The 16683-nt window shown below is 40.7% G+C and overlaps 1 protein-coding gene across 2 annotated transcripts in view; it reads right to left on the reverse strand.

Annotated features, from left to right (window-relative positions):
- Positions 1 to 3856: 3856 nt before the first annotated feature.
- Positions 3857 to 16683, reverse strand: part of LOC129734919 (arrestin domain-containing protein 3-like) — a 34318-nt gene continuing 21491 nt past the window's right edge. Inside the window, exons 8-9 of one of the 2 annotated variants that reach the window (XR_008730457.1) lie at positions 5315 to 5412; positions 3857 to 4100 (exon numbers count right to left, since the gene is read on the reverse strand). Coding sequence is in view for 1 of the 2 variants with exons in the window: in XM_055700335.1 (XP_055556310.1) it covers positions 14924 to 14980 (57 nt within the window). In the remaining variant the exon portion in view is untranslated. Of the gene's footprint in view, positions 4101 to 5314; positions 5413 to 9555; positions 14981 to 16683 lie in introns of those variants that run through there. The other variant, XM_055700335.1, reaches the window with a different exon arrangement.

The raw sequence follows: 16683 nt of genomic DNA on the forward strand, positions 1-16683 counted from the left end.
GGACAAGTGAGAAAAGATAAAATATTAAGATTGAAACATGGATTGACAACTCAGCAAAATACTTCTGTGAAGCAAAAGCAGCTCAATATATCATCACTTCGAGCAAGCTATCAAGTTGCCAAGCTCATAGCGCGCGCTGGCAGAGCATTCACAGAGGGAGAATTTGTTAAAGAACGCCTTCTTTCTGTGGCCAAAGAGATGTGTCCAGAGAAGGCGCATTTATTTAGTACAGTGAGGCTTTCAGGACCTGCAATTACACGAAGGACTGAAGAAATGGGGGAAAATTTGAATCTGCAGTTGCATACTCCTCAAAAAACTTTGCTGTTTCTCATTGGCACTCGACAAAAGCAATGATGTTCGTGATTCTGCACAACTTCTAATTTTCATTCGTGGGACAAATGATTCTTTCGAAGTCACAGAGGAGCTTGCTGCACTGAAAAGCATCAAAGGAACAACTACAGGAGAGGATATCTATGAGAAAGTTTGCCAAACTATGAATGATTTGGAGCTGGACTGGGGTAAACTATTCAGTGTGACAACTGATGGTGCTCCTAGCATGGTGGGGTCCATGAAAGGAATGGTTGCACGCATTAACAAAGAGATGGACAAACACAGCCATTCACATCCAATAGCCATACACCGCATCATCCACCAACAAGCACTGTGTTGTAAATCACTGAAGCTGGACTCTGTCATGAAAATTGTGCTTTCTTGTGTTAACTTCATTAGAGCTCATGCACTAAACCACAGACAGTTTCAGGAATTTCTGTCTGAGCTAAATGTTGCCTATGAAGATATTCTGTACCACACAGAAGTCCGTTGGCTGAGTCGAGGGAGAGCTTTGAAACAATTTTATGACTTACTTCCACAGGTTTATGATTTTGTGCTTTCTAAAAACAAAGTGCTCAAAGATGCAGAATGGAAATGGCACCTTGCGTTTCTGACAGATGTAACAGAGCTACTCAATGATTTCAGTGTCCAACTTCAAGGAAAGGGGAAGCTCATCTGTGATATGTATTCACATGTGAAAGCATTTCAAGTCAAATTAGACCTGCTCATTAACCAAGTAAAGGAGGAAAACTTCTGCCATCTCCCCACAACTCAAAACCTGTCTGCAGAAAAACCAGCAGTTGCGTTCCCAAACAAAACATGTATGGATGTACTAGAAATGTTGCAAAAGGAGTTTCAAATTAGATTTAAAGAGCTTCGTCTCCATGAACGGGACATACAACTTTTCCGGAACCCATTTTCTGTTGACATCGAAACTGTTGATCCGATTTACCAAATGGAATTGGCCAAACTACAGACCTGTGACTCACTGAAAGATGCATTCAAATCAAGCAGCCTTACTAATTTCTATGCATCTCTCCCCTCAGAGACATATCATAATCTCAGGAACCATGCACTCCAAATTGCAACCATCTTTGGCAGCACCTATGTCTGTGAGCAGACTTTTTCCCAAATGAAACATCTGAAATCTCCAATCAGATCCAGACTAACTGATGAACACTTGCATCACTTGCTACGACTAGCAGTGACAAATATGGAACCTAACATTGACCATCTCATTAGCCAAAAGCAGGCCCATAGTTCACATTGAAATATTATTTGTTTTTGTTGATTACAATTGTTCTTCATTTTAAATATTGCATTCTTTTTCCTGGTTTTTGTGCACTACTACAAATAAAATATGTGCAGTGTGCATAGGAATTTGTTTATTTTTTTCCAAACTATAGTCCGGCCCCCAACAGTGTCTGAGGGACAGTGAACCGGCCCCCTGTTTAAAAAGTTTGAGGACTCCTGCATCATGGTATCAACCTCATTTGGAATACTTACTCCCCAGCACCCCAGATTATCAATAACAGTCTTTCAAAGCTCTGATAAGGCCCCCTGGTGCATTATAATGCCCCAGGGCACAAATTTAACCTGGATGGGGAGATGTCGTGGTTTAACCCTGGCCGGCAACCAAGCACCACGCAGCTGCTTGCTCACTCCCCCTCACCCAGAGGGATGAGAAGGAGGATCAGAAAGGAATGTAAAACTCAAGGCTTAAGATAAGAACAATTTAATAGGTAAAGCAAAAGCCGCGCACGCAAGCAAAGCAAAGGAAAGAATTCATTCACTGCTTCCCATGGGCAGGCAGGTGTTCAGCCATCCCCAGGAAAGCAGGGCTCCATCACGCATAATGGTTACTCGGGAAGACAAACGCCATAATGCCAGATGTCCGCCCCCCCTTCCTTCTTCTTCCCCCAGCTTATATACTCAGCATGACGTCATATGGTATGGAATACCTCTTTGGCTAGTTTGGGTCACCTGTCCTAACTGTGTCCCCTCCCAATTTCCTGTGCCCCTCCAGCCCTTTGACCGGCAGGGCCCAAGGAACTGAAAAGTCCTTGATTTAGTATAAACATCACCCAGCAACAACTAAAAGCGTCAGTGTGCTATCAACATTGTTCACACATCAGAGCCAAAATACAGCACTGCACTAACTACTAAGAAGAAAATTAACTTTATCCCATCTGAAACCAGGACAGGAGATTAAGTGATTATAATTATATTCTGTATTATAATCACACCCAAGTGCAGTTTCAATTTAAATGTGACAGAACACACGATTTTATTGGTTCTGACCTGGGAAACTCATGGACATGTAAACATGAGTTAGCAATTACAAATTATGACATTTTTTTATAATCTAAGACTCTGGAATCTTACATGTTATGTTAATAGTACGAAATACCAAAGATACTATAGTTTCACTGGTCTGAATTCTACATACTGCAGTTTACAGAATAATGGTTAGCTAAGTACTAACGATAGTTGGGAAACATGTGGCCCAGTGTTTTCCCAAATCTTGGGTTCTTCACCCGTTTTGCATGAGCCAATCCACACACAGAGTTGAGATATTTATTACATGTCTGCACAGAGATAGGTGCTAGGTGGTAAATCCACAAACACAAAACCTCTTAACACATGGTAAAACACTTTATACATTTTGAACAATTGTTTATAATTACATTTAGTCACACTTAATTCTCATTGGTTCTTATGAGCCTCGTCTCCATTTAAAGGTACAGTATTCTTTTTTTCCACTAGCATGTTCTATGGGGAGGGGGCTTTGTTATTCGGGGGCTTTCTTTGCTCGAGGGTGGATCTTTTACTACGCTAATTAGGATAGTTCACGCATAGTTCAAGTAATTTTCTGTTTGGTCTCATTAACCATTTGGTTTTCCTTGAGCTTATCTTGTTGGCAGCAACTTGACATATTTATGGTGTCTATTCCTTCTCCCAAGGCCATGTCATGTTAACTGTTTGTAAGGGTTGATTAACATCCTCTGCTTTTCAAATTCTTTCTTGTTTTTCTTTATAGATATTTACATATGTCTTTTTAAAAAAGTAAATAATTCTTGTATCAAGAATTGTATCTGGTTGTGTAGATCACAACCTCTTTTGGACAATCCAATTAAGGCAAACATGCTTAATAAAATTTGATTGTTCTTCCATTCCATGGTGCTCACTTTGCCAGTATCGCAGAAACTTCTGGTAAAGCTGGATTCCTACCGTTTTAACACCTGTGTGGTTCTGTCTTTGTGGCACTAATGCCTATAGGAGTCTACCACTACAGTGGGCAGGCACTTGTACTATAGCACATCTTGCCCCCTATGCATTTAAATCTAAAAAATTAACATTTAACTTTCTATGAAACCATTACTCTGTATGTAATAAGCATGAAGCATCTAACTTCTTAGTAGAAAGACCAAGTTTCACCAGTTTGTATGTGTGTTGTTTTTAACTCTGAGTATTGTTGAATTAGAATTGTCACCAACATCGGGAATCAAACCTCTTAACACCAATGTAGTATTAAGAAGCAGGCACTCCTTTATTGCAATGCTGGGTGCTCAGTGGCATCTCCACAAATCAAGCACACCTATGCAGATTTCACTGTCACATTTATACACAACAATTACAAGGTAGTACACTCTCCGTTACAATGATTGGTTCATAATTTGCATATAATTATAATATCTGCTGTGTCATCCTCTTCTGTTACTATGCTTGTGCAGGGGAAGGGTCTTCACCTGGGCAAGGGTCTGCTTGACCTGTGGGTGTGATTTTTAGTATTATAGTGAAGGTAGTTCACTTCAGGACACCTTAAAAGTAAGTTTTGTTGTCAAGCTGGATGGCTAGATATCTGCCTTGCCAAGTTGTCCAATAACTCATCCTATACACAATAGAAACTAGGTGATCTGGTTATGGTCTAGAGAATAAGGACTAGGGGTATTATGGTCTATAGAATAGGGACTTCAAGTAACACAGTCTTGGATAACAAGCAGCACAGCAACCCATACATCAATGGTTAATAAGTGCTTACATAATGCTAACATGGAAATGAACTCTTTAAAATCAATATATTCCTATAGCTGTTTCACAAATAAACACAAAATATAGAAAGATTCAATAAAACTTTAAGACAATTTGCAACAGAATGAGCTATTGTTAACATTTCTACTGCACTTGAAACTGCCCAAAATGCTACTATAGATGCTTTAAAGAATCTACAATCTGAAATTAATTTGCTCTCACAACTAGCTATCCAAAACCACTGGGTCTTAAGACTGTCTCACAAGGAGGTGTTTGTGTGTTAATAAATACTACCTGGTTTTTTTACATTAACTAATCTAACCAAATCTAATACAATGTAAATATAATTCAACATATTCATACCTTTCACCAAATAGCCTGAGAACAATCTCTGCTTGAGGGTCTGCCGTCTGACTGGTCATGGCTATGGTCTTCACTACCAGACCTCAGAACATCGGCACAGGCAGTTTAAGGATATTAGCTCTTATTTTAGCTGTTGGAATTGTGCTTTTTTAGATTATATCTTGTAACAAATCACTTTGTGCATCACTTCTATCTAAACTGGTACTGCATACTTGCGTCTCAATTGACAAACCTTCTCAGAAGTCATAACATTGGGCTTGATGCAGATAGTCTCCTCTGCCTCACACATTAGGAGGCAAGAGAGACACACCAGATATGGTGTAGTCTCACCCCTAATGACTCATGAGTGGAGTGACAGAGCTGCCACAATGGTGACCCCATAAACAACCTGACAAAGACTTATCTGGGAGCCCTAGGCATCCCTCATAAGCTCAGCAGGGAGCCCAGACACCCTTGATAGGTTCAGAACAAAGAAACTATCATAAAGAACTGACCTTTCAGGAAAACAAAGTAAGCAATAACTGTTCCGGGAACTGCTGACCTATGTCCACTTATGTATCTACACCAAAAAGGTATAAAAGTAACTCACCATCTACCCAAGACAAGCTTCTCTGCAAGAGCTTCTCCTGAACAGACCAGACTTTCTGGGAACACCTAGCTGTCTCCAGACTCTGTGATGTGGATCATCTATGAAAAAAGATTTTTCTGTCATCAGTTAGCTTCACTCCTGGAGTGATTTGGTGAGTGTCATACTGGTAACACCTCAAATTATATATATAGGAAAGCATATAAGTAAATGATCATAAGTATATACATACTTTATTAGTGGTAATTTTGTAGTAACTTGTAATATACACTTGTTTTACTAGTAGTAATTTGTAGTAATTTATAATAAAGGAATTCATAGAAACAAAGCCTCCATGTCCTTGTGTATTACAGAATCTTAGTAACCCGTGGTTATGATCTTTACACATCCATGGGTTGAGTAACCCTCATAGGTCGTGCGTGACTGGTACAACTTTTCCTAGAGAACCATGTTCCCACCATGATTTGGTGAATCTAGAGTTCAGTTAGAGACTTAGAGAAAAGTCAGGTCCATAAAGATCCCAAGGGTACTGTTGTACTGTTCCTTTTCCCAGAGCTCCCACCAATCTACTTTCCATGGTGTTCTGACTCTTGGCACTAGATAAATGCCCCCTGAGTGATTATTTGATATGTGTTGCTGAGTTTTGCCCTTTTGCCATAACTTGCTGCACTGGACCATATTATTGTACAACAATCCATCAGTGAACCACAGCCATGCTCCTTTCATAGAAAATGGCTCTATTTCACAGAACATAGCTGACACTATCTAGATGTCTGAGCATGTATGGCTCTTTGCTTTTCCCCTGAGCTAATAATTTGGTCCTGATGTGCCTTACCCTAGAAGACATGTTCTTCTAGGTGTCCCCTAGAAGCCTTTTCCCTACTGGTACGCTCAGTCATTAAGTAGTGTTAGGATAGTCAACTTTTGTTTGAAATCTGTATTGCACATTCATAGGTAATAAGCACCATATTCTCTTAAGAGAAAAGCAGCAAAATGTTTTGTTATAAGCATAACAGTGTCATTCTAAGGTATAAGATTTGGTTGTCATAATTCACTCTAGTGCCATTTTTAAAGTAACTTATCAGATAATTGCAGCACTGAGAGTTTTATTGCAGAACATGAATACAGTGCATACAATACACTTGTTTTCCTTCCTTCTGTACACCCTGCATACAGGTATCCTTTGGACAGCCTCTTATTAGACAAATGTAGAGAGTGTGTTTCTGTGCACACCACCATCAGAGGGGCAGTAGTAAAAGTAATTCCAGAAATGTGTTTTTAATGTGGTGAGTCTCACTGTTTACTGAAGCCTCTGGACAGGCCATCTGCAGTGCTGCCTATGGCTTAGTTGCATTCACAATCTTTTTTTTTTACCAGTGAGCTTTGCCAGGAGTGGTAGACACTAACGGTGTCCTTCAACAGTGCCAGGACAAATAACTTATTAGCAAGAGCACCAGTCACTTTAAAAAGATAGAATTTAGAGCAGAGTATATTAGAATATGATGTGGATGTCAGAAAACTTCAGCACAGGCTGGCTGACAAGACAACTGCCAATTTTGTGAAACAGTGGCTTAAAGCAAAAATCCCCAATATAGTATCATGTTTTATAAGTGTTTAGTTCATTTTGCTATAAAAAACCCTCTTAATGTTACTTAAAATGTTGCCAATGAATTATAGAAATGCCTCTGAATCTCGCAGAGCATGTGCAGAAAAAATCAGTGTGCACAGACCAATTACATAATCTGTGTGCACTAGGTCTGAGACTTGCTGTGATAAGCATAGAGTAATTGCAGGTGTGCTGGATGCACCACTTTGGATCTGTGAAGTTGGCAATTCTGATAAAGCATTCTGCAGTTTTGGTTGCAGAATTCTGATGTTTAGGCCAAAACAATCATGAAATGAAACACAAAATACATCCAGTAAGCTTGGTTTTAGTAAATTGCCTGTACTGCATTATTTGATGAGGCTTCACCAAGGGCAAATCTTGTCTGACCAACCTAGTGAGTGGCCTTGTATAATGGAGGGACTACATCAGTGGACAAGGGAAGAGCTATGGATATCATCTATCTGGACTTCTGTAAGGCTTTTGACACAGTCCCCCACAACATCCTTCTCTCTAAATTGGAGAGAGATGGATTTGATGGATGGACTATTTAGTGGATAAGGAATTGGCTGGACGGTTGCACACAGAGAGTAGTGGTCAATGGCTCAGTGTCCTGATGGAGATCAGTGACAAGTGGTGTCCCTCAGGGGTCCGTGTTGGGACCAGTACTGTTAAGTATCTTCATCAATGACATAGTGGAATCAAGTGCACCCTCAGCAAATTTGCAGATGACACCAAGCTGAGTGGTGTGGTTGACATGCCTGAGGGATGGGATGCCATTCAGAGGGACTGGGACAAACTGGAAAAGTGGGCCCATGTGAACCTCATGAGGTTCAACAAGGCCAAGTGCAAGGTCCTGCTCCTGGTTCAGGGCAACCCCTGGTATCAATACTGGCTGGGGGATGAAGGGATTGAGAGCAGCCCTGAAGAGAAGGACTTGGAGGTACTGGTGGATAAAAAGCTGGACATGAGCCAGCAATGTGCACTTGCAGCCCAGAAAACCTGGGCTGCATCAAAATAAGCATGGCCAGCAGGTTGAGGGAGGTGGTTCCCCCCCTCTGCTCCATGCTGGTGAGACCCCACCTGAAGTACTACATCGAGCTCTGGATAGATGGATCTCAGTACAAGACAGATATGGATCTGTTGGAGCAGGTCCAGAGGAGGGCCACAAAGATGATCACAGGGCTGGAGCACCCCTCCTACGAAGACTGAGAGAGTTGGACTTGTTCAGCCTGGAGAAGAGAAGGCTCCTGGGAGACTTTATTGCAGCCTTTCAGTACTTAAAGGGGGCTTAAAAAAAAGATGGGGACTTTTTAGTAGGGCCTGTAGCAATAGGACAAGGTATAATGGTTTTAAACTAAAAGAAGATATATTCAGATTAGATATAAGGAAGACATTTTTTACGACAAGGGTGGTAAAACACTGAAACAGGATGTCCAGAGAAGTTGTAGATGCCCCACCCTGGAAACATTCAAGGTTAGGTTGGACGGGGCTTTGAGCAACCTGATCTAGTGGAAGATGCCCCTGCTCATTGCAACCCAAATCATTCTATGATTCTATGATTATGGCACAACCTAGAATATGTGTCTTAATTCTTCACTATGTTCTACACTGTAGGATGCTGTATTCCTTTCATTTTGGAAGTAAATGGTTTAAATTTCATTAACTTATTTCATTTACAACTTAAAAACATTCCCTCCTTATCATTCTGTTGACATATTTTGAAGGCTGATACCATGTTTGAAACCAGGACACAGTTTGACAAACTGAAAGAAATTAAAATCAGTTTTTCTTTAAATAGCACAGCTGCCCAAAATAACATCTCTGATTAAAAAATATGACATTTATGCTTCACTGTGTCCTACTCATTAGCTTATGGTTTGAAAGTCACCAGCAGAATGTCATCATTGGTAGATTTTGCATCTGGATCTTTGATTTATTTGACAGACATACAACATGCAAATTATATAGGCATCATTGTCAGTGACTGTTTAGATATTGGTGTAGGGAAATATATAATATTTTTAATAGATCAGGGCTGTTATTTCCCCAGAACTGCTTTTTTTTTCCTGGTGATGCTACTTGCTTTGTGTTGATTCTGTGTGGTTTGAGTAAAGCACTCTATTAGTTTCCTTCCACAGAAATAAAGATTATTTGGGACGTTAAAAATTTCCTTTTTTTCACATTTACTAATATAGTAGTCATGATTCAGAGCTAGAGGAAACTGAGTTAGAGCTAAAAGTAAATAAAATCAGTAAACTACAAACAAAATAACAGAATGGAAGAAATTTTTAGCTCTTTAACTCAATAAACAAGTCAGTGAACTATAAAACCTACTTTTTATTATAATTTTTCCCTCTTCAATGTCTTGTGTATAAGCAATATGAAAAAAAAAAAAAGAAAAAAAGGAAAAAAAAGCTATCTATATGCATCTTTATAACATTATGTAGAAGTAAAATTTCCAGTTCTGGTGAGTTAGCATTGACTAACAGCCAAACTCCCACCCAGCTGCTCGCTCACTCCCCCTGCTCAGTGGGATGGGGGATAAAAATAGAAGGAACAGAAACAAGAAAGCTTGTGGGTCAAGATAAAGACAGGGAGATTGTTTACCAATTACTGTTGCAGACAAACCAGACTCAAATGGGGAAGATTAATTTATTGCTAATTAAAATAGATATTTAATTACTGATTTGAATAGTGGAAAAGGAAAACACAAACATTAAAACAACACCTTTCCTCCCCCTTTCCCAGGCTCAACTTCATTCCTTCGCTCCAGACTCCTCTGGAGTAGGGGGAGTATGGGGGAGGGGTTATAGTCAGTACAGGAGTGGAAAAACTCCTAGAAATAACTAGTGTCAGCTGTGAATCCTAGAGGAGAAACCAAGAATATTAAGCCAATGAAAATGTGAACAGATTTGACCCTCTTAGGGAAGATAGTGACACAGTCTCCTTCTCCCCACTCACACAGAGCAAGTATGTTGGTGTCAGCAGCACCTTTTACAGAAATCATATGAATAGGCAAGTGATGGATTTTCTTTACAGCTGTTCCTGAGAGTCAGCCAGCCTTGCCTCTGATGAGGATGCACTTTCACTATCCTTACTTCAATGGGCCCATGTCTGGAGTCTGTTTGCAAGACACTTTGTTCTTATAGTATACCTTTAAAAAGGGATGCCCATGTTTATGTTGCTCAATATAGTGTCTTTTGTACTAACCAACAATTTGCATGTTGTAATTAGGGTCATCTGTATAGCAGCCCAATTTACAAAATCTGGCTATTGTATTGTCCTTGTTCAGCATTGCAGACTGACACTGGACTACACTGAAAGCAGATAGATGGTAACTTTTGCTTTGGAACAAATGAAATAGCAGTATGATGAACAGTTTTTCACTACATAGTACCAGTTAATTTTGTGGCATGTACTATTGCATCTGGTGAAACATGGTAGTTTTTATTTTTTGATAAGTTACATGGCTCTTAATTTTGTTTTACTCTTTGTCCTTTTGTAACAGCGCTAGCCATAAGACTTTTGGGGGAGCTGAGTTAAAATTATGAACTTGAAATTTTTTAAAGGTCACCAAAGTGTTTATTCCTCATGTCAACAATTTGCATTAATACTAGAGCTGGAAAAGTGTTTGCTTTAGTTCCTGAGTAAGATTCTGAGCATCCTAGAATAATCCCATAATAATGTTTTGAAAATTATTAGAACTGTCACCATATTTAGAAAGATCTAGGAGCTGCAGAAACAGAACATAGAATCATAGAATGTTTTGGGTTGGAAGGGACCTTAGGGTTCATCTAGTTCCAACCCCCCCTTGCCATAGGCAAGGACACCTTCCACTAGACCAGGTTACTCAAAGCCACATCCAACCTGGCCTTGAACACTTCCAGGGATGGGGCATCCACAACTTCTCTGGGCAACCTGTTCCAGTCTCTCATCACCCTCACAGGAAAGAATTTCTTCCTAATATCTAATCTAAATCTACTCTTTTAATTTAAAGCCATTCCCCCTTGTCCTATCACTACAGGCGCTACTAAAAAGTCTGTCTCCATCTTTCTTACAAGCCCCCTTTAAGTATTGAAAGGCTGCTATAAAGTCTCCCAGGAGCCTTCTCTTCTCCAGGCTGAACAACCCCAACTCTCTCAGCCTGTCTTCATAGGAGAGGCCCTCTGATTATCTTCATGGCCCTCCTCTGGACTTGTTCCAAAAAGGTCCATGTCCTTTTTATGTTGAGGGCTTCAGAGCTGAATGCAGTACTCCAGGTGGGATCTCACAAGAGCAGAGCAGAGGGGAAGAATCACTTCCCTTGACCTGCTGGCCACACTTCTTTTGACGCAGCTCAGGATGAGATTGGCTTTCTGTGCTGTAAGCGCTCATTGTTAGGCTGTCTTAAGCTTTTCCTCCACCAGCACCCCCAAGTCCTTCTCCCCAGGACTGCTCTCAATCCATTCTCTGCCCAGCCTGCCTGTATTGATACTGAGGGTTGCCCCAATGCAGGACCTTGCACTTGGCCTTGTTGAACTTCATGAGGTTCTTACAGACCCACCTCTCAAGCCTATCAAGGTCCCTCTGGACAGCATTCCTTCCCTCCAGCATGTCAACTGCACCACTCAGCTTGGTACTGTCAGTAAACTTGCTGAGGATTCACTTAATCCCACTGTTCATGTTGCCGAGAAAGAAGTTGAACAGCACCAGTCCCAGTATGGACCCCTGAGGAATGCCACTCATCACGGTCTCCACTTGGACATTGAGCCATTGACCACAACTCTGAGTGCAATCATCCATCCAGTTCCTTATCCACTGAGTGGTCCATCTGTCAAATCCATTTCTCTCCAGTTTAGAGATGAGAATGCCATGTGGGACAGCGTCAAAAGCTTTGCACAAGTCCAGGTAGATGATGTCAGTCGCTCTTCCCTGATCTGTCAATGCTGTAACATCTTCTTATAAAGTTAGAAAATAAAACAGTGTGTTTAAGTCCAAAATGTCCTTATTTGGACTTTGTCCTGGTTTCAGCTGGGATGGAGTTAATTATGTTCTTAGGAGCTAGTACAGTGCTGTGTTTTGGCTTTGATGTGAGACTTCAGTTCCTCGGGCCTTGCTAGCAAAAAGGCTGGAGGGGCACAAGGAATTGGGAGAGAACACAGCCAGGTCAGCTGACCCAAACTAGCCAAAGAAGTATTCCATACCATGGGCCATCATGCCTGGCATCTGGGGGTTGGCTGGGGCGGGCAGGTCATTGCTCAGGGACTGGCTGGGCATCAGTTGGCAGGTGGTGAGCAGTTGCATTGTGCACCACGTGTTCCTTTCCCTGTGGATGTTATTCTTTCCCTTCCCCTTTTCATTATAACTGCTATTGTCATTGTTATTATTGTTCTTTCATTTTTATTCTATTTCAACTATTGTTCTTATCTCAACCCTCGAGTTTTATATTCCTTTCCAGCTCTCCTCTCAATCCCTCTGGGTGAGAGGGGAATGAGCGAGCAGCTGTGTGGTACTTAATTACCAGCCAAGGTTAAACCATGACAGACTTGAAAGACCTCTTCTTTGTGTAATTAGTAAACAGACTTCTGAATTGCATAAATCAAAGCTGTTCCTAATCCAGAGTACTCTGTATATGTGTGTTCATGTTCTTTACAGCCTTACACAGGTGACAGAGGTGATACAGCTTGGATAGGAATTTGCTATAGAAGACATTCCAGGAGGGTTTTCACTGCATTCTGTGAGGAACTTTCCTGTTAAAATACACTTATAAACTGCAGATTGCATTATTTATCTAAAGATATCCCTATATTCTTCAGTGATAAAATGACTGACTTCTCTGTGGTTGCTAGAGTCTTTGGGTAGAGAGGCCAGTAGCTAGTGCAAAAATTGGGTTTCTCTCCCTGTAATAATCTTTATATGTAATAACAGCAACTTTTTATCTTTCCCTTCAGGTCTGCTCATAGTCAGCCAAGGAGAAAGAAATGATTTATTGGAATATTTTGTATGTATCAACTAGTTGCCAAGAGAGTAAGGTTTAGCATAGTAGAGCTTGCCTTTTGTAGCATCAAATAAATGGAAGCAATGTACTACTTGCACTCTGCTTCAACAGTTTGTTCTAAGAATTCTCTCAATTATATTTTTTCTTGTTTCTTCTGGTAGTTCCAGAAGCCTATTTAGTATTAGAACACACAAAATCATAAGAGTACCAAATATATGTCAGAGTCCAATACTCTCTGACTAGGTTCCTTTATATATTCCACATGAGGAGGATTTAATGTTTTTAAAACCAAATTTACTTTTTTAAGATATTTGACATTACACAGGATCTTGATTCAGCAGAGTGATACAGCAATGTACTGAAATCACAACACAAGCACAATATAGCAATTGTAGTATACAGTTGGATCACAACACAGATGTGATCCCTATTACCAGTCTCTATGTGCTCACCATCATGACACCAAGCATTCCCAATTGCTGGGAAGGAATATATGGGCTAAAGCCAGCTCAAGTCCACTGCTCTTTTTAAAGTTAATTTTGCTAGTTGCTCAGTTTTTCTACTCTGTGATGGGCTGAGCCATGTATATATTTCCCCCATGCTGGTGTGGCTGGCTCAGGAAGACATTCACAATTTTTTAACTCAGGGAAGGCCTTTTACACAACCAGCTGATTCACTCAACTGATAGAGAGCAAGATGATCCATTTATCTAAAAGAAAGGCCACCCTCCAGTCCCCTTTTTGTTAAATTCAGATTTCTTTACAACAGTTATGTTTACTCCCTATATTGTTCACTTAGCTTCATGAGCTCATTGTCTGTGTCCATCTCCTCTGAGCCTTCTTCCATTGTAGGAGTTTGTTCATCGGTCAAAAGATGCCAAAGGAATGAATATATTTTAAAATTACATTGTAATTGGATATTGTAAACAAAATGTATCATCATATGTAGGATAATATAACCTTCATTAGAAAAAGGTTTCCATATGTTAGCTACATATAAATGGTGCTTACAATCCATTTAAAACTTGAATTATTTTGTGGGGATAAGGGGTAATTGTAAGACATTGGTAAGACATCTCACAGGTAAAGCAGGGTTATGTTTACTGCATAGTACTCTGATATTAATCTGCTATGTGAATGCTTTTAATTTATGATAAAATTGCCCTCAAGGTAAGTTAATTTCCATTCATTATGAGATACTTCAGGATAAAGCTGTGGAAATATCATAAAAGACTTGCCATACTGCAACTGCCTATTTACTAGGTCATGCCATGAATTAAAAGTAAATTTTATACTAGAAATTCCCACAAGTCTTCTATCTAATCATTACTTTTGGCATTTTTAAATAAAAATATTGTTTTGGGGAGAAAATGGATAGTGGCTTTACAAGTGCATTCTGGGAAGGTATTTCAGGTAAAGAAGGTAGATGAAAGGGGTTTTTTTGAGAAAATCAAGCTTCTTATTTGGCATTATTGCTGGTATAGAATATAAAAGGAAATACAAGCACTAAAAGAAGTAGAATGTTTTGGAGCATTAAAAAGTTTGAATAAGATATAAAAAAAGGAAGACAGTTGTACTGGGTCTGGCTGGGATGTAGTTAACTGCCTTCATAACAGCCTGTATGATGCTGTGTTTTGCATTTGTGGCTAAAACAATGTTGGTAACACAGCCATTTTGGCTACAGCTGAACAGTGCTCAGTGTCAAGGCTTTCTCTCTGCCCTCCCCCCAAAGACTTGCTTTAGCTATGCTAAGGGTGGGCCAGAGGTTAGTAGGGGGCATAGCCAGGACAGCTGACCCAAACTGACCAACGGGTTATTCCATGCTATATGATGTCGTGCCCAGCAATAAAAGCTCAGGGAAAGGAGGAAGAGGGGATGTTCATGGTTATGGTGTTTGTCTTCCCAAGCAACAACTACATGTGCTGAGGCCCAGCTTCCCAGGAAGTGGCTGGACATCTGCCTGCTGATGGGAAGTAGGGAATGAATTCCTCTTCTTGCTTTCCTTGCACAGGCAGCTTTTGCTTTCCTTATTAAATTGTCATTATCTTGATCCACGAGTCTTTTTGCCATCCTACTTCTTTCATTCCCTGGAAAAGAGGAGTGAGAGAGAGGCAAGGTGGGTGTTTGGCTGCTGGCTGGGGTCAACCCACCACAACAGTGAAGGGGTTAAGAGAAGATTGTTACCTTCTTTGAAATACTTTGAATTAAAAAGGAAAAAATAGGGAAAAATTAGAAAGTAGAAAAGTAAACATAGTGATGTGATTTGAAAGGTCATTTAAATTATATTGGTTTACTTCTGCACTGACCAGGTATTGTTTTCTTCATTTGCTTTCTTTGAGATGATAGCCTTATGTGATACAACCAATGAATCACTGTATTGCTTTAGAAGTGTGCAAGTCAGTCATGATATATGGTGCCTGATGGATTTCAAAAAGAAATGGCAGCAGTAAAATTCTTTCCTGTCTTAATCTGTTAAGACTGGTAAGAAGACTTTAATTTATGGGTGATAATTAAATAGCTCTAAAACACTGATGCAAATTTCTTATTGTTTATACCATATATTTAATACTGAAATAATTTTGGAAATCACAGCTGGACTTTCATACAATCATTTAGGTTGGAAAAGACCCTTAAGATCATCAAGTCCAACTATTAACCTAACACTGCCAAGTCCACCACTAAACCATGTCCCTAAGCACCACATCTACATGTCTTTTAAATAACTCCAGGGATGGTGACTCAACCACTTCCCTGGGCAGCCTCTTCCAGTGCTTGATAAACCTTTTGGTGAAGAAATTTTTCCTAATACCCAATCTAAACCTCCCCTGGCACAACTTGAGGCTGTTTCCTCTCATCCTATCACTTGTTACCTGGGAGAAGAGACCGACACTCACCTCACTACAATTCCTTTCAGGTAGTTCTAGGAGCAGTAAGGTCTCCCCTGAACCTCCTCTTCTCCAGACTAAACAACCCCAGTTCTCCCTCAGCTGCTCCTCATAAGACTTGTGCTCCAGACCCTTCACCAGCTTCATTGCCCTCCTTTGGATGCACTCCAGTATCTCAAAGTCTTTCTTGTAGTGAGGGGCCCAAAACAATATAGTACCCCAGGTGCATCCTCACCAATGCCGAGTACAGGGGGACGATCACTTCCCTAGTCCTGCTGGCCACACTATTTCTGACACAAGCTAGGGTGCTATTGGCCTTCTTGGCCACCTGGGCACACTGCCGGCTCATATTCAGCCAGCTGTCAACCAGCATCCCCAAGTACTTTTCTGTCAGGCAGCTTTCTAGCCACTCTTCCCCAAGCCTGTAATGATGTGTGGGGTTGTTGTGACCCTAGTGCAGGACCCGGCACTTCCCCATGTTTAACCTCATACAATTGGCCTCAGTTCATTGGTCCAGCCTGTCCAGACCCCTCTGCAGAGCCTTCCTGCCCTCAAGCAGATCAACACACCTCCCCCCTCCAACTTTCTGTCATCTGCAAACTTACTGAGGGTGCACTCAATCCCCTTGTCCAGATCTTCGATAAAGATATTAAACAGGACTGGCCCTGATGCTGAGCCCTGAGGAACACCACTTGTGACCAGCTGCCATCTGGATGTAACTCCATTCACTACCTCTCTTCGGGCCCAGCCATCTAGCTAGTTTTTTACCCAACAAAGCGTATGTCCATCCAAGCCATGAGCAGCCAGTTTCTCCAGGAGAATGCTGTGGGAAATGGTATCAAAGGCTTTACTAAAGTCCAGGTAGAAAACATCCACAGCCTTTCCCTCATCCACTATGCAGGTCA

This window comes from Falco cherrug (assembly GCF_023634085.1).
Source record: "Falco cherrug isolate bFalChe1 chromosome W unlocalized genomic scaffold, bFalChe1.pri SUPER_W_unloc_1, whole genome shotgun sequence".
In the NCBI taxonomy this organism is placed as follows: Eukaryota; Metazoa; Chordata; class Aves; order Falconiformes; family Falconidae; genus Falco; species Falco cherrug.